This window comes from Triturus cristatus, chromosome 11 (genome assembly GCF_964204655.1).
Source record: "Triturus cristatus chromosome 11, aTriCri1.1, whole genome shotgun sequence".
Taxonomy (NCBI): Eukaryota; Metazoa; Chordata; class Amphibia; order Caudata; family Salamandridae; genus Triturus; species Triturus cristatus.
The window spans coordinates 674,824,814-674,843,905 of NC_140594.1; the positions used below are offsets into that span (position 1 = coordinate 674,824,814).

Genomic DNA, 19,092 nt, shown 5'->3' on the forward strand with positions numbered 1-19,092 from the left:
TTCCAGCAGGATTTTCTAAAACCTTTTATCCAGGGATACCTCGATCTTTTTACGATGGGGTGGTTGTTAGTTTTTCAAGAAAGGGGAAAAACCTGCAGGACTTAAATTTGTATCTATCTATCTCATTATTAAATTCAGATGATAACATTTTTACAAAATCAATTGGAAACAGATTTAACAAGATTATCTATAAACGGATTAATTGGAACCAAAACGGTTTTATTCCAAGAAGGCAAATTTGAACCAATACAAATTTTCAGATTGAGGCCCTGAAATTTATAATCGTTAACCAAATACTTGCTAAGCTTTTTATTTTAGACACTGAAAAGTTATTCGATCTGATGACTTAGGATACACTTTTTTTTACATTTTGCTGGAATTTAACTTTCCTGAGCGGGACATCTGCATCATTCTTAAGCTTTAGAAGGAAGTCAAAGCAAGACTGAATTCCTCAGAGGCAAGAAAATTCAGGGTCAACAGAGGTACAAGACAAGGTTGCCCCCCTCTTCAACTTTATGTGCCCTAATTAAAAAAACCTTTAGCAATTGCCATACAGGCAAATAGTATTATGTCTCTGACCACTTCAAATGGGACAAATATAAAATTACATGCAGATGGTTTAATGCTCTTTTTGAAACCATGTAGAATATGCCAGTAGAGAATGCACAATCTTTAGACTTTATCAAACTCTCAGAGTGCAAGAAAATTGAATTGAAAACAGAAATAAGGTATTAAGCTGTCAAAATATTTATGATCTCTATAAACTAAATAATAAACCTCTTTTAGCCTAAATACGAACACTCTTATTAAGATGGAATCTGTTATCGCTTACATTGCTCAGAAGAGTGGCTTTGATCAAGATAACAGTTCTACCTGTGGTAAATATCTTTTTTTATGCTGTTCCCTATGTGTTATTTCCTTCCTTTTTTAAGAAGATTGGGACGCCCCTTTAAGCTTACGACCGTTGTCTCCGCTGTTGTGGCCTAGTGGTGCCAGAGTGGACAGCACAGATTGGCTTATAGCATTATTCCTTGCATTACGAACTGCCTGATTCTTGCATTACAAACCGCATTATTCTTGCATTCCGAACTGTCTGATTCTTGCATTATCAACTGCCTTACTCTTGCATTATGAACCGCATTATTCTTGCATTACGAACCGCATTATTCTTGCATTACGACCTGCATTATTCCTGCATTAGTACGTGCATTAAGGACTGTCTTATTACTACATTACAAACTGCGTAGCTTTGCATTAGGACTGCATTAGATCATCGTGAACTGCTCATTAATACCGCAAATACCTACACGTGATTGCTGGCCCAATAACCGGCAAAGTGAAATATTACGAATATGCATATGTTGGATTTCTATCATTTGGTCTCATCGTATTCCTTTTGATAAAGATACCGCTATTTTTATAAAACCAGTGTGGTGTCCATTTGTGGTGTAATCACTGTGTTACTGGGAGTGTGGTTGCAAATACTTTACAGATTGCCTTGGAGATAAGCCTGGCTGCTCATGCCAAGCTACCGGCGGTGAGCAGGGGTTATCTGAAAGTGTGTCCCTCCTTTCCCTGACTAGAAGCAAGGGTCCCTATATGAACTAAGGTACCTACCTCAGCCAACTAGAGACCCCAGTTCCAACTGCTGCTGGCTAGAGAACCACATAAGATTGATACTTTTGTTTCCCAGTGTATATCTGCAGTTGTAACTGCCGTTGCTGCTGTGCTTATGAAGCTGGAGTTTATACTTCAAACAAGTATTACAGAGAACTTGGGGTGTGCTGCAGGGTCTGGCTGGAGGACTGGATACAATTGGTCTGTGCTGAGGTCTGTGGATTCTGACCCAAAGCCTCAAAAGGTATTTCTGGACCTATGGCAACAACAAGGGTGGACTCCCTGAGCTTCCTAATGTTTACTATTAAATGTGTGTCCCAAATGGCTATCCTGTAACAAGTGAATTGATTCTGGATAGTTGTATACCCCAGAATATGACCAAACTACCTCATCATTTGAAGGTGCTCCCTTAGTTAAGCCATTGCTCCTTTAATGTTTGTGTACTCCTCCATAATGCTACAGCAGGGTAAAAGCTAGCAGGATTTCCTTCTTTCGTACTATCGCCTTCATATCCTTGGTGATGGGTAACCCCGCTGACGGTCTGGCAATCTCCCAAAAGACCACGTGTGGTAGGAGTTCCTTGCATCAACATCAAGTGTTGGTGCAAAGGTGTCTCCATAAGTCTAGCCTTGGTTTTGTACTGCAATGATAAATGCCATGTTTAGGTTTACTTTTAAACTTTACCCACTTTGTAAGTGTACTGTACATTACAGCACACGTGCACAGTTAGAAAAGCTTGGAGAAAAGAAAACTTTTCGTTTTCGTTGAGCCTGCCTCAATGAGGCACACTATTTTGGTGCAAGGCGCGGTCTACAGATGTTAGATAGGGATTTGCAACAGAAACCGATGGGCATTCACCCCTGTACCACTCAAGGGGTGTCCCTTGACGCAAAGAAACGCTACTGTTTTCTGACCTAGATAGCCACTGTTTGACATCTGAAAATTTTCAGTCAGTCACTCAGGTCTTTCCATCAAACATGAGAAATATTTCAAATATTTAATCTGCATGTTTGACAATTTTATGGAAGATGGTATATGAAAATAAATGGCAAAAGCTGCTTAAACATCAATCCAAAATGTGAGCTTCTAACTAAAACTGTTGCCACTTGCATTTGGAGCAAAATCTTCAGGCCAAGGGAGGTGTGTTAAATCGAACACAATGTCAGCTGTCAATGTGACTATTAAAAGTTAGCTCTAGCTGCAAATTGTTTAAATTCAGAATATAAACTGCAGCACACACCTCATTTTGTCAAATGAGGTTTGAGACTGGTCAAGGCCCTGTCAAAACAGGTCTACCTCCTTGCTTCTCTCCTTCTGTTTGAAGAGATATTTATGAAGGTAAGTGCTTAAGACCAATTGCTTTGAAGGGCAGAAATCTTGCAGACTAGAGAGAATCTGGTCCCAAAGGTTTGAGTGACAGATGTGTCTAGAAGCGCTTTTGTGCTGCTTTGGTCTAAGGGCCTGCTTGTCTCCATGGAGAGACCTAGACACCTTACTGAAGCTCCCTGCTTTTGAAACCAGCTGCAGAGAAGAGCTGGCATAGACCTGAACTACCAGCTGCTCTCTCTGCCCCTTCTGCGGTTGTCATAGCCGGAGACTCAAACTGCTGCAAAAAGCTACACAGCACCAGCAACAAATCCAGACTGCCGCACTGGCCCACCATCAACAATACAGCTTGCCACCATTTTCCGTAGTGACTGGACCAGCCAAACTGGGTTTCTACAAAAGAACTAATCCAAAACACCACAGTATGTGTCAGCACAGCAGAAATACAGTAATAGTGTGATGGGGGGGGGGGGGTGCAATTCAGTGTCAGCTCAGGCCCACTGCACCTACAATCTAAGATTTAAAATTAAAAAAAAACATCCATTTGCCAGAGCTTGTGGGCTGGCACAAGATATTTATGGAACACATTTGTGGAAAGTGTGCGGAACTGGAGAAATCAGTAATGGATTGCCTGGAATTATTGGACGCTTGAAAGGTGGTGAGATAATTGGGACAAGAAGCATTAAGTAACACGGAAGTGAAACCTAATGGCTGTGTGAACCACTGGAAGCGCTGCCAAAGTATTAATTCAGAGTTGCAACATAGAAGATGGAAAGTGGGAGATTCAGTGGTTTGATATTTGTTTCCAGCAGGTATAGTGTAGGTGCGGAGCGAAGTCAGATGAATGAAAAGGAAGTAACTGTACATTTTGCCTCAAGGACTTGTAGAAAGATGGTGTTTGGTGATTGAAAGGGTAAGTGTTAGTGTCTGTGTGGTGAATTTCACAGCATTTTTGTGTGGTATACTTTATTCTGAAAATAGACCATCATCCTTTCTTAGATATTTGGGCTAGAGTAAAAACTGACTTGGTTGTTGAGTCTCAAAGTTGTTGGAATACAATGTCAAAGTCAAGTACATTCCTGGCTGCAAAATGTTAGAGCAAAATGCTTATCCAGATTGCCACTGGAGGACATCGATGAAGAAGTAGAAAAAATATAAAAGAATACTATATTCTGGAAGTGGGCTTGGTAGTGTGTCAAAGTAAATAGTCATGTGAACAAGGTTTGTGTGCTAAAGGTCTCTACAAGCTCATCCCTGCATCTGCCTACATGCTTGGGGTGAATTTACTCATGTGATTAATACTAAACACTTCGTTGACAGAATATATATTGCTCTCTGTGCCACTGGATTCAAGCTAGCCTGGCTGATGAGGGGTGATACCCAGAAACTGGTCCTAGGATGCCTGTTTCCAGTCCGGGGAGGATGTAGCCTAGCAGTTCGAGTGGACTGTTACCATGAGGAGCAGGGTCAAGACGGATTTGCATATGTCTGGGTCTGAACTGGGGTGTTATGGTGAGCAAGAAAGCAATGGATTAAACCCAGATCTCTTGACTGGGGGTGAGTGGTACACAAGTTTCAGCACTCCGTCCATCATCTTATTGTGTTTGCTATGTTTCATACAATCGACTTTGTCTACGGTCATTTCCGTGTCTTGGTGTCAACTTCATTCTGCTTCATTGAAAATTATACTAGAACCGTAACACACTTACTTAGCAGTCAGTTGCTCTCTTGCTAGGGATGTGCTCTACAAATACCTATACATAAATCTATTAACTTTACAATGACCTGTAAGCGACTGGATCAAAATACATTAAGTTAAATAACCCAACACCAACATCTAAAGATAGTGTAGAAAAGGAAGCTGACACAACAATCAATCTGCAAACAATCAGTAATGAAACTGCCAACAATTACACTTGCTAGTGCATATTAAATATTTTTATTTTTGACAAAATAAAATAATCTTCATAAGGCATCATAAGGACTGCTCAGTAACTATATTTTTTATTTGCAGTCCACATGAGACCTGATCATATTCTCTGTGCATTTGTTCATTTGAAAATTATTATTTTCTATATCGTTCCCTAGGAGAATTAAAATGTCAAAGAAAGAAAAAAAAAATCATACAGTTTATTGTTGCACGCGTATTTAGAATGGAGATGACTTGCAGCCTTTTAAAGGTTAACAAAGGAAAACGCAAAATATATTCAGGGCATTGGCAACATCAGAGATTGGTTTTGTTGTAACCGTGTGTTAATTTAAATATCATATATTTGAATATTCTCTGTGAAATTCAAGTCATTACATTAGCAATAAACAGGAAGTAATCGCCTCATATTTTTCGGTTCGATTAAAAAATGTGAGATGCGAGTCAAGGCTCTGGTCCCCCTTGTATATTACCTCTTGAGAGTAGTTCTCCACCCTCGTGCGACCTTGGGTGTTGAACTTGAAAAAAGTAGCAGTAAGCCACAATTTATCGTGATTTTTGTTGGTGAAGAGTAGGGCAGGAATTATCCGACTGCACTGGTACCCTTTGAGTTTTGCACCATCATTTACCTTTCCAGGTTGTATACATTACTCTGCTAAACATGCGATTTTACACTGACATATGCACACGCGTCTGGACCGACCGGAGTACATGGTCAGTTTTGTAACCGTTCAGCTGGTGAAAGTTGCTTTTTCACGTCAGATACAGCAAATGTCAGTTTAAAATCCTATGTAATCAATATGCATTGGTGCAAAACGACTTCAGCATAGGAGCACGCTGTAATCTTGCCCCAGATTTGATAAAACAGTTCTTGGAAACGAACAACAGAACTGTAAAACCATTTGCAAAATACCTCAGACGGTCTTCACTGAGACAATAGCCCTTTGTGCCACGGTTCCATTATCAACTGTCGCGGTTATTTTTTTAACAGTGAAGGAAAACGCCCAGCGCGCGAGGGGCCGACTAGAAACCAGGGGACGGCTCCCTCGGCGTTACAGTCCTGTTAGAACAAAGGTAGCAAACTCTCCCACATTTACAATCCTGTCAGAAGAAAGGTAGCCACGGCGGGTTAATGGCATACTACTGTCTTTGAGGGTGTGCCTCAGCCCCTGGTAAAGTTCTAGGATGGGCACCACAAACATCCGGATTAGCCTACCTGGACTGCACAGTAAAAGTCATCGCCCACACAAGTGCAGAACTAAGGAGCACGAAAAGGCTGCATGTCCAACTTTATTCAACATCAGTCAACAGAAGGGGATACACAAAAACGGGTGATTTACAGTTGCCAACAGCAGCTGACGAGTGACGTGTCAGGAATACAGCAGGTACCGAAACTCTCCGCTCAGGCTGAGCGGGAATGGCGGCCATTTCGCGAGATGGTGCAGACTTCTGAAGAAACACATCACCTGTGCAGGCTTCTCCCGAAAAGTGCTTGTCACGCTCTACTTGTGGGACGGTACCTTGAAGAAAATGTCCTTGCTCTAAAATGGCCGCTTCGTTTCTCACACCCCTCAACTTCAATTTTCGTAATCTATAAAGAGTCCGTTTCCCTTTGGCTGATCTTCTTTCCAGGAAGATGCGGCACATAAAAAAAAGCAATGACAACAAACGGAATAGAAAATCAGTGCTAGGAATGTCTCTGAACCATTTGTCCAGAAAGTATGAAAGTTAAAACGTAGGCTTGTTCAAGTACTCTTCCATTGTCTAAAAAACACAACAAACAAAAACAATTATTGCACACTTCAGATGTCTTAAAGTCGATAGCATGTTTGTCAAGTTTTAGGGTAACAGAACACAATAAACAAATTAAAAAAACACAATTGGCAAGGTAAGAAAATACGGAAGCATACATGTTTTTCGCGTGGTGCAAACTGATGCCATAGAATACTATACGCAGGTCACAAGGGTACTATTGTCACCACGGTCTAGAGAGCAGAGAAAAGGGGCCTGGCAAATGACAAGATTTGTGAAGAGCCCCCCAAGCAATCAGATCTGAAACCGTCACACTTCAGTCTGTGCTCGTTACTAAACAGGCAAGGAAGGCGCACTTGGATGTTTAGAGCAGTGCTCTCTTAAGGAGTTTTGGGGCCACGGGAAAAATATTTAGGGAACCTCTGTTGGTAATAACTTTGATTTTATTAGCCATTTTCTGCTAATTGAAAACTACATGATGCCAAACAAATGGGATTCACACACAAAAGTGTGAAATAGGTCTTTTCCGGGGCCCCAACAATCATTAAGATGACACTAGGCAATGAAAGACAGATTCAGAGGTGGTGGTAGACAGAGGGGAGAGAGATTGAGACTGTCATACACACAGGTGATCTACATGGAGACAAAATGTATTCTTCTAAGGGGGCCCCCTCAGTGCTTAATTTGTAAAATATGAAGTGCAGGTGCTCAAATGTTTTTGGGAGGCCACACCTACTTTTCTTCGGCTCCACCCATTTCCTCCACCGGCTCCACCCACTCTATTAGCCCCTCCCACATCCTCAACTGGCACTGCTAAAAGTCAGATGTAATCAGTGGTTAATTTGTAAACAACTTAACTCCATAATGCAGGGGCTCTCATTAGGAGGCAGCGTGCTCCAGCTCATTTCTCCTGTTAGCGCCGCTAAAAACAGATTCAACTGCTAACCATGAAAGTGGGGAGAGGATGTGGCACATTGGCCAGAGCTACCGACTTCAGAATTGATTGGTGCTTAGGAAAAGTGCCGGTGTTGGTGATTAACTGCAGTGCTGAGCACTGGAAACAACCGGCTCAAATTAAGCACTGGCACTAAGGTTCCAGGCACCCTACATTTAAATACCCTGCCTGCAGCCAGTCAACAGCATTGCTATGAGGGGGGGGGGGCCTTTACAACTCTAGAGCATAGAAAGGTCCTGGCAGCTCACTCAAGCCAACAACAATTTGCAGCTGTAAGCAGAGGGCTCAACCGGGTCCTACTCAACCCCATGAGCATGGGTGCCTTCAGACGGGGTGGGGGGATGGGGAGTTGAGAGTTAAAACAGGAACAACCATGGCATTTTCCTGAAGGTAGGATCCTTGTGCAGACCTCAGATGGGACAGTAGAACTAGTCATTCTACTCCATCCACTTCAAACCTCAAGGCCCCCTCATAGGGAGCCAGTTTTCACTGCCCTGAAGGCCCTACTGTGATGGCAGTGGCACCTCCTTGCCATCCAGGGAAGCTGGGCCACATAGCACTGTACCAGCTCTGCACAGCTAACTTCACTCACATCCAACATGCCTTCCATCTCAAACACAAGGAATTAACTCAAAAGCACCAAGACCGCTGCAGCCTGTTTTAAACCCTCAGGCTAAATAGACCAGTAGATCGGAAAACAGCCCTGTCCTTTCAGCAGTCACGTGTGGTCGCAGGCTGGTTAGCCAAGGAAGGTAAACACTGACAAGGGCAGTGAAGAGATACAAGGCCAGGAGACTGTCAGGAGCAGGATGGTCCAGAGGTGTGTGAAGGTGCATGAGATGTGTTGCTGGACAGGAGAGGGAGTATTAGAGTCAGGAGAGGTCCGGGCGGCTGATGTGTTTCAGGATGGGGAGATAAGAAAGAGATTGATGCATTTGTTTATTACTTTGGGATTATATTATTGTGTAGGGCTATGGGTCAGAGGATTTGATTTTGAGAGTTTGTCGTGCCTCGACAAAAACATCCTTTAACCAAATGTAAAGACATCAGGGCATGTCTATAGCTCCTTCAAAGTTTCTCCCAAAAACGTCCATACATACCTACGCTCCCCAATACACCGAAGAGACTTTCAGCCGCCTTGTGTTCTCAAAAAGAGATCAACAGAAGAAGTGATAGAAGGAAATATTCCGGAATTAATTCTTGCAATATTCACCCTAGAAGGGGAGTTGGGTGGGACACCCAAGAACCAAACCCAAGCTAACATATTCTAGTACCATTCACCAGTCTAGCAGAAACTACAATTATTGATCCAAGGTAACTCTGGTGACAACTGAAATTCCCCTAACCCATACATGAGCAAGAACACCAACGCCGAGCTTGCCACCACCAATAGAAATGCATAGCTTCCCTTGCCCATATATGGGCAAGCAGAGTTTACCACCATCAGTAGAAATGCGTAGCTTCCCACCACCCTCTTCTATATCCGCAATGATATCTCTCTATGTATATTTTTTCACTTTTTTCTGCAGACGTAAGATGGCCCAATTTGATTAAAAACGTTTTTCTCCTGTCACGGCACATATAGGTTTGGTTTTGCTCTATATTTCGTTGGGGTGCTAAATTTGAAAACCCATAGACTACTGCTGGATGCTCTCAGACTTTGTGTGGCCAAGTGGCCCTTTTTTTGCGGTTTTGTATAGTGCAAACATGCCCCGAAGTTATTGTAGTGCTTTACATTAGCACCTGTTACATTTCACCAGAAAAGATTCATTTTTTGGAAGGCGAGGGGAGATTAAGTGATTTGCCCAGAATCACAGGATAGTCGACCCCGAGACTCGTAACCCGATCCCGGCAACTCTTTCCACTCAGGGAAGGCTTCTTCGTACAGTTTTCACATTTGTGGCCGCAGCCTGCCAGAGTTTTTGCAAACTACCCAAAACGTTTGCAAGGTTTTTCGTGAGGCCAAACAATAGAAATTTGAAAGTGCACGTGCCAGAGAACACTCTCTCCCGTAAATCCCTCTTTGGTTGCATATTTACATAGCGCGAACTCGACCCGAAGGTATGTGTTTTACATTAGCACCAGTTACATTTCACCAGAAAAGATTCATTTTTTGGAAGGCGCGGGGAGATTAACTGATTTGCCCAGAATCACAGGATAGTCGACCCCGAGACTCGTAACCCGATCCCGGTAACTCTTTCCACTCAGTGAAGGCTTCGTCGTACAGTTTTCACATTTGTGGCTGCAGCCTGCCAGAGTTTTTGCGAACTACCCAAAACGTTTGCAAGGTTTTTCGTGAGGCCCAACAATAGAAATTTGAAAGCGCACGTGCCAGAGAACACTCTCTCCCGTAAATCCCTCTTTGGTTGCATATTTACATAGCGAGAACTCGACCCGAAGGTATTGGAGCGCTTTACATAGCATGCTTAATTTATTCATTTTTTCCCCACAAAGCAGTCTCAGTCTAGGCCTTGAGCTGCTTACTACTACCAGACACAGCACTGCTACTTACTAGCAGATCGATGCCCGCAACGCCACGGTCGTCGGGGGTCGGGCCGACTGGAACAAGATGACTCTTGGTGAGCTGCTGCGCGCTGCGGTGGTTATGCTGGGGCGGGGCAATGTGAAAGAAATCTGCGCATATTGCCGCCCAGCCCCTACCCCAATATAACCAAAATCCAGCCCAAATCCGTGTCCTCCGGCGCTGCGGCCCGCCCACAGGCACGTGGCTAAGACCGCCCTGGCGCGCAGTGTGCCGCCATTAAAACAGTTAGATATTTAAATGTATCTGAATAATGAATTTCCTCTGCAGCAGGCTAAGTGCCTAAGTCCCACAGCAACACTTTTAACCACCGGCGTTGTGACCCACTCAGCAGATGTGAAAAACACGCAGCGGCTGCACGAGAGTACAGTAGTAAGTTAAATTCAAAAATAAATGTGACTTGCGCAGCCGATGCGTACTGTAGACCCGGCCCTGTCAAATAAGTGCCGGTGCTAAGCACCGGAAAGCACCGGCACAAATTAAGCCCTGGGCCCCCTAGAAGCTGGGGCGTTTCGGCAATTGCCCACTTTGCCCATTTGTTAAAACTTATCTGGTTGAGTTTTACTGAGTGCGCACCTGGCCGACATGGGCCTCAGAATCCATAAAGGCCACAGCACTGCCACCTTAAAGAACAGTCATACAACGGCTAAAATATGTCTATGAAATCAGGCACAGCCACTTTACAGGTTTGTTAGAAACGACACAAACCTTTCACACTTAGAATTTCTAAACCAGGAGTTTGTAGCTTATTGGTGAAATTATGAAACAATCTTGACTCAGTTAGGTTCAAACTTTCACATACAAAGCAAACTAATCTGTAGCTTGCAGAGTACTTGCCTTTTAGCTAAAATCAAACGCCTGATTTCCAAAGAGCTTGTATAATTTGCGGTGTGACAGTCCATCCTAGTCTAGGGAACCATTCAACAGGACCTCTCTGCATCCAGTCATCCGACCTCGGGCAGCTGGGTCGGAACCAAGTGTGAGGGTACTCCCTGGCGGAACCCGAGCATTCTACTGCCGCAAACTTTCCAACTAACTGAACACACTTGAACATTTGCACCTCAAACACAAACAGACCTGCACAGAACCTCAGCCTGTCAGGAGCCCACACAGCTGGTCTGTCCCTCCTCAACCAATGTATCCTAGAAGCAGTACTTTCTGGCTCCCTATAACCGCTAGGCACTCTTCAGCCAGTCTCCTGATCACTTGCTCATGTTCTCAAAAGAATGGGGTCACTGCATTAAACACTGCAACACAATGAATGATGTAGGTCTGATACAATGTGCACCACATCCTAATCCAGGGAAGCTGTTGGACTTGGCCCTTTTTGCAGGGTCATCCCTAAACTTTTTTGCCTTCCTCCTAGTCTTTTTTGTGACCTGGTGTTGGTGGTTTTAGGACTCTGGGCACTTTAGCACTGCCGTCCAGTATAAAGTGTGTGCGCTCTCTGTGGTAAATATGGTAAGATTGGTCTACACCTGTTTGGCGTATTTAATTTACCTGTCACTCCCTTGTAAAGTGGTATCTCAGATACCCAGGGCCAGTAAATTAAAATGCTACTGGTGGGCTTGCAGCGCTGATTGCGCCGCCCACCAAAGTAGCCTTTCAAACCAGTCTCAGGCCTCTGCCATTGCAGGGCCTTTGCACGCAGTTTACTGCCGCTGTGACGTGGCACATAAAGTGGGTGCCCCTTCTGTGACCCCCCTTTTGCTACATGTCAGTCATCCCTAAGGTAGGCCCTAGCTAGCCATATTGGCAGGGTGCAATGTAGGTAAAAGGTAGGACATGTACCTTAATTGTGTGACATGTCCTGGTAGTGACAAACAGCCATTATAGTTTCTCAATGCTGTGAGGCTGCCCTCTCATAGGAATGAATTGGGGATTCCCTGATAAGTGTTTCAGTGGTAATTCCTGATAGGAGAGGAGCAGCCTGGTCAAGTTTGGTATGTTTGTAATAGTAATAATAAATGCTGCATACTGGTGTGCGCAGATTTATTATCACTATTTTAGAAATGCCACTTTTAGACGTTAATAATGAGTAATGGTGCCTGCAAGGGGTTTCATTCATTAATCTTACTCAGATTTAAATTGCAACTGGTGATTTAAGTGTTGAGCTCAAATTGATAGCTCAACTTAGAATAAATCCAATCATCAATGAGATTATTTGAATATTCAGCTTTTAAAGAACACAGGTATATCTTTTTTTCAAAACAAATACAAATTTAATGTAATCATAAATCAGTAGGGCACATTCAAAAAACAAAACACCATGATGGAGGAAATATAAAAGAACCTACAAATCATGTGTATACATCTATTCCAAATCAATCAATCAAGGGAAATGAGTCTAAAACAATAGATAACAAATCCTCAGGAACAATAAATGACAAGGAAATAGACGTAACAGTCGACGTTTTGGTCTGTTGTGGCAGGATCGTCCATCAGACCATCTTCAGGACATATAGGTAATTGTTTAAAGAGTCCCTATATTCGAATATATGGTTCAGTATAGGCCTTGTAGGTCAAAAAAGATGATAATATCGAGCACCATTATTTATACCCAAGACTGTGTTCGTGACAATAACGACCACAGCCGTATGTGCGTTGTTAGAAGGCCGCCTCAGAGGGGCCCGGAGGGGGCCCTGACTGCCCTGAGACCCACCCTCGAGGTATCGTAGCCGGGCACTGGCGGGAGACTCCTCAGGGGAGGAACCTCGTATCTAGGATCGCACACTCGGCACCACACGACAGAGAGACACCACACGAGGAGTTCTTAAGAGCAAATCTTTATCAGATCGAAGTGGTAGGATCTTTATGATCAGCCAGGCAAATATATACAAGCAGAGCGTGGGCTCACAGAGTCTCGGAGGGGGTTAGGAGGTAGCGGGACAGTCTTTGGGGATATGGATCAAATGCAGGAGCGTACCAGGCGCACAGCTCACAATCCTCGAGCTGGGGGATACGCTTGTCGTCGTGGGGTCCGGCGGGACCAAGAGAGTCGGTGGGAGCCGCGAGTCACTCAGCAGGGCTCGGTTACAAGTTCGGTGGTCTTACGATCTTCGAGGAGCCGCGAGTCACTCAGCAGGGCTCAAGCACAAGTTCGGAGGTCTTACGATCTTCAGGGAGCCGCGAGTCACTCAGCAGGGCTCAAGCACAAGTTCGGAGGTCTTACGATCTTCAGGGAGCCGCGAGTCACTCAGCAGGGCTCAGGTGTTCCAAGGCGAATCTGCCGGACAGTCCCAGAGCACCCCTTGTTATAGGGCGACCCCTCTTTGATGTCCGGAGTCTGTGCAGGCAGGGGTCTTGTCACCTGGGGGTCGCTTGTTGGGGTTTCCTGCCATTGTCTTTTGATCCTTTCAGGGCTGGGTCGGGAGGAGTCCCAGACACCCAGCAGGCGTGGAGCCAGCCCTCGGGGAGGCCGGCAGGTCGATCGAAACCCACCGTCCCAGGGAAGCGCAGAGGTGTGATAGAAACTGCTCCTCCCTCTCTCATCCCAAGGGGAGCGTGATGTCATCCAGCCGGAGTGGCGCCTCTAGGCCAGGGTCGCGCTGGGGCCGGGCGGCCATCTTGGTGCATGAAGTGGGCACGCGGGCCCGGTGTGGCCGAAGGGAGGACGGCCACGGACGGGGAAGTCCGGGTGGGGTGCGTGTGAGTTCTGGTGGGAAGGATCGGCTAGGCCGTGGGTTTGGGGGCTGGTGTGAGGTGCAGGGGCCAGGTCTAGCTATGTTACGAGGGCCGGGTCTAACACGCGTCCCCCCCAGCTGAAAGCTGGAGAGAACTACCCATCTTCTTGGGGGTTCTCTTCGCTGAGGCGGAAGAACCGGGAGAGGCCATCGGCGTTGGCGTGGTCAGCCCCAGGGCGATGCTCCACGGTGAAATCCATCCCCTGGAGGGAGATTGACCACCGCAGTAGCTTGGGGTTTTCCCCTCGCATCTGCATGAGCCACCGCAAGGGGCGATGGTCGGTTTGGACCTTGAAATGGGTGCCGAACAGGTAAGGGCGTAGTTTCTTGAGGGCCCAGACTACGGCGAATGCCTCTCGCTCGATGGTGCTCCATCTCTGTTCCCTGGGCAATAGTCTTCGGCTGAGGAAGGCTACGGGCTGGTCTAGGCCTTGGTCATTTACCTGGGAGAGGACTGCCCCGATGCCATGCTCGGAAGCATCAGTTTGTACCACAAACTCTTTGGAGTAGTCGGGGGCCTGGAGGACGGGGGCAGTACACATGGCCGCTTTCAGGGCCTCGAACGCCTCTTGGCAGGCAGGGGACAATTGGACCTTCTTGGGCTGCTTTTTGGACGTGAGTCCCGTGAGGGGACCGACCAGGCTGCCGTAATTCCGGATGAATCTCCGGTAGTAGCCCGTGAGGCCCAGAAAGGCTCTGACCTCCGTTTGGGTAGTGGGGGGTTCCCAGGCTAGGATGGCGTCGATTTTGGGCTGTAGAGGGGCGACCTGCCCGCTTCCGACCTGGTGCCCCAGGTAGGTTACCGAACCTTGCCCAATCTGGCACTTACTGGCTTTCACGGTGAGGCCTGCCTGGCGCAGGGCGGTCAGCACCCTCCGAAGGTGCTGGAGGTGCTCACTCCACTCGGAGCTAAAAACTGCGATATCGTCGAGATATGCGGCACTGAATTTTTCAAGCCCGGCCAGGACTCTATTTACCAGTCGCTGGAAGGTGGCCGGGGCATTTTTCATCCCGAAGGGCATCACGCGAAAGCGATAGTGCCCATCCGGGGTGGAGAAGGCGGACCGCTCCTTGGCTCCTTCTGTGAGCGCAATTTGCCAGTAGCCGCAGGTGAGATCGAAGGTGCTGAGGAACCGAGCAGCCCCGAGCCGGACAATGAGCTCGTCGGCTCGGGGAATGGGGTGGGCATCGGCTCGGGTGACTTCATTGAGTCCCCGGTAGTCCACGCAGAAGCGGAGTTCTGGTGCGACCCCGGGGGCAGCTGCTTTTGGGACCAGGACCACGGGGCTGGCCCAGGGGCTGTCTGAGGGTTCGATCACTTTGGGAAAAAGGGGGTGGTGATGGACAGAGTTTCTGAATGATGCAGAATACTCTTACCAAGTCAAGAGATCATGGTTTTAATCCAACACCGTTTTTTAGCTCACTGCACCATCCCAGCTCAGAACCTGGCTACATGCAAATTAGTCTGTACCTGTCCCAGTGCATGATGGGAACAGGGCAAACCAAACTACCAAGCCAATTCTTATACTGGGAAGGAAACAAGCTTCCGGGGACCGGTTTCTGGCATCACAGCCTTCGTCGGCCCGGCTTGCCTGAATCCTGATGGTGCAATGAGCAAGGGACTCACGTCTGAGCATACCCTCCCACACTGAGTGTGGATAAAATCGATTTGGGAAAAAGGGGGTGGTGATGGACAGAGTTTCTGAATGATGCAGAATACTCTTACCAAGTCAAGAGATCATGGTTTTAATCCAACACCGTTTTTTAGCTCACTGCACCATCCCAGCTCAGAACCTGGCTACATGCAAATTAGTCTGTACCTGTCCCAGTGCATGATGGGAACAGGGCAAACCAAACTACCAAGCCAATTCTTATACTGGGAAGGAAACAAGCTTCCGGGGACCGGTTTCTGGCATCACAGCCTTCGTCGGCCCGGCTTGCCTGAATCCTGATGGTGCAATGAGCAAGGGACTCACGTCTGAGCATACCCTCCCACATCGATTTCATCCACACTCAGTGTGGGAGGGTATGCTCAGACGTGAGTCCCTTGCTCATTGCACCATCAGGATTCAGGCAAGCCGGGCCGACGAAGGCTGTGATGCCAGAAACCGGTCCCCGGAAGCTTGTTTCCATCCCAGTATAAGAATTGGCTTGGTAGTTTGGTTTGCCCTGTTCCCATCATGCACTGGGACAGGTACAGACTAATTTGCATGTAGCCAGGTTCTGAGCTGGGATGGTGCAGTGAGCTAAAAAACGGTGATGGATTAAAACCATGATCTCTTGACTTGGTAAGAGTATTCTGCTTCATTCAGAAACTCTGTCCATCACCACCCCCTTTTTCCCAAATCGATTTCATCCACACTCAGTGTGGGAGGGTATGCTCAGACGTGAGTCCCTTGCTCATTGCACCATCAGGATTCAGGCAAGCCGGGCCGACGAAGGCTGTGATGCCAGAAACCGGTCCCCGGAAGCTTGTTTCCATCCCAGTATAAGAATTGGCTTGGTAGTTTGGTTTGCCCTGTTCCCATCATGCACTGGGACAGGTACAGACTAATTTGCATGTAGCCAGGTTCTGAGCTGGGATGGTGCAGTGAGCTAAAAAACGGTGATGGATTAAAACCATGATCTCTTGACTTGGTAAGAGTATTCTGCATCATTCAGAAACTCTGTCCATCACCACCCCCTTTTTCCCAAATCGATTTCATCCACACTCAGTGTGGGAGGGTATGCTCAGACGTGAGTCCCTTGCTCATTGCACCATCAGGATTCAGGCAAGCCGGGCCGACGAAGGCTGTGATGCCAGAAACCGGTCCCCGGAAGCTTGTTTCCATCCCAGTATAAGAATTGGCTTGGTAGTTTGGTTTGCCCTGTTCCCATCATGCACTGGGACAGGTACAGACTAATTTGCATGTAGCCAGGTTCTGAGCTGGGATGGTGCAGTGAGCTAAAAAACGGTGATGGATTAAAACCATGATCTCTTGACTTGGTAAGAGTATTCTGCATCATTCAGAAACTCTGTCCATCACCACCCCCTTTTTCCCAAATCGATTTCATCCACACTCAGTGTGGGAGGGTATGCTCAGACGTGAGTCCCTTGCTCATTGCACCATCAGGATTCAGGCAAGCCGGGCCGACGAAGGCTGTGATGCCAGAAACCGGTCCCCGGAAGCTTGTTTCCATCCCAGTATAAGAATTGGCTTGGTAGTTTGGTTTGCCCTGTTCCCATCATGCACTGGGACAGGTACAGACTAATTTGCATGTAGCCAGGTTCTGAGCTGGGATGGTGCAGTGAGCTAAAAAACGGTGATGGATTAAAACCATGATCTCTTGACTTGGTAAGAGTATTCTGCATCATTCAGAAACTCTGTCCATCACCACCCCCTTTTTCCCAAATCGATTTCATCCACACTCAGTGTGGGAGGGTATGCTCAGACGTGAGTCCCTTGCTCATTGCACCATCAGGATTCAGGCAAGCCGGGCCGACGAAGGCTGTGATGCCAGAAACCGGTCCCCGGAAGCTTGTTTCCATCCCAGTATAAGAATTGGCTTGGTAGTTTGGTTTGCCCTGTTCCCATCATGCACTGGGACAGGTACAGACTAATTTGCATGTAGCCAGGTTCTGAGCTGGGATGGTGCAGTGAGCTAAAAAACGGTGATGGATTAAAACCATGATCTCTTGACTTGGTAAGAGTATTCTGCATCATTCAGAAACTCTGTCCATCACCACCCCCTTTTTCCCAAATCGATTTCATCCACACTCAGTGTGGGAGGGTATGCTCAGACGTGAGTCCCTTGCTCATTGCACCATCAGGATTCAGGCAAGCCGGGCCGACGAAGGCTGTGATGCCAGAAACCGGTCCCCGGAAGCTGGTTTCCATCCCAGTATAAGAATTGGCTTGGTAGTTTGGTTTGCCCTGTTCCCATCATGCACTGGGACAGGTACAGACTAATTTGCATGTAGCCAGGTTCTGAGCTGGGATGGTGCAGTGAGCTAAAAAACGGTGATGGATTAAAACCATGATCTCTTGACTTGGTAAGAGTATTCTGCATCATTCAGAAACTCTGTCCATCACCACCCCCTTTTTCCCAAATTGAGGGTTCGATCACGCCTAGGGTCAACATTTTCGAGACTTCGGCTTGGATGCAGGACCGGACCCGATCAGGGACTCGGTAGGCCCGGTGTCTCACTGGCGGACTGTCCCCGGTATCCACGTCATGGACACACCAGTCGGTGACCTTAGGGACCAGGGAGAAGAGGTCCGCGAACTGCCCTAGGAGCTGGCGGCAATCTTCACGTTGCTGGGGAGTGAGAGACGGGGAGAGGTTCACTCCCTCTACGGAGCCGTCCTTCTCTTTGGTGCACAGGAGATCCGGGAGAGGATCTGACTCCTCCTCGGACCCATCATCAGTGGCCAGTAGGAGGCTCAGCTCCGTTCGCACAAAGTGGGGCTTGAGGCGGTTCACGTGGAGGACCCGGAGGGGGTCCCGGGGGGACTGGACGTCCACCAAGTACGTGACCTGGCTCTTCCGCTCAACCACCTTGAAGGGCCCGGTCCATTTATCCTGGAGGGCGCAGGGTTTCACGGGGGCCATGACCCATACCTGCTGGCCCGGCTGAAACTCGACCAGAGTGGCGTTCTGGTCGTACCAGCGCTTCATCTCCTCCTGACTCGCCTCCAGGTTGGCCTCGGCCATCTCTCGGAACCTTCTAGTCTGGTTTCGGAGGGTCAGGACGTAACGGAACACATCTCGGGGGGGGGCCTCGGGGCGCCGCCTCCTAGCCTTCCTTGACCAGGCTGAGGGGCCCCCTGACGGGGTGCCCGTAGAGTAACTCAAAGGGGCTGAACCCCAAGGATTTCTGGGGAACTTCGCGGTATGCGAATAGGAGGCAGGGGAGCAGGACGTCCCACTTACGCCGGAGGGGCTCTTCCAGGCCCGCGATCATCCCCTTCAGAGTCCGGTTAAACCGCTCTACCAGGCCGTTTCCTTGGGGGTGGTACGGGGTGGTGAACTTATAGGACACCCCGCATTGTTGCCATAAGGACTTCATGTATCGGGAGATAAAGTTGGTACCGCGATCGCTCACGACCTCGCGGGGGAAACCCATGCGGGAGAAGATTCCCATCAACGCCCGGCCCACCACGGGGGCCGTGACGGTGCGCAGGGGGATGGCCTCAGGGTAACGGGTGGCATGGTCCACCAGGACGAGGATGAACCGGTGCCCTTGGGAAGTTGGGGGGTCCAGGGGCCCTACAATGTCGATCCCGACCCGCTCAAAAGGGGTACTGAC

General features: G+C 47.5%; 1 protein-coding gene across 4 annotated transcripts in view; it reads right to left on the bottom strand.

The window, feature by feature from the left end:
* Nucleotides 1-4,863: 4,863 nt before the first annotated feature.
* AP1S3 (adaptor related protein complex 1 subunit sigma 3) overlaps nucleotides 4,864-19,092 on the bottom strand; it is a 252,787-nt gene continuing 238,558 nt past the window's right edge. For 2 of the 4 annotated variants that reach the window (XM_085634287.1, XM_085634288.1), the window contains exon 5: nucleotides 4,864-6,634. In XM_085634287.1, coding sequence (XP_085490413.1) covers nucleotides 6,599-6,634 — 36 coding nt within the window. In that variant the 3' untranslated portion in view covers nucleotides 4,864-6,598. The remainder of the gene's footprint in view (nucleotides 6,635-19,092) is intronic. The other 2 variants (XM_085634289.1, XM_085634290.1) reach the window with 1 other exon arrangement.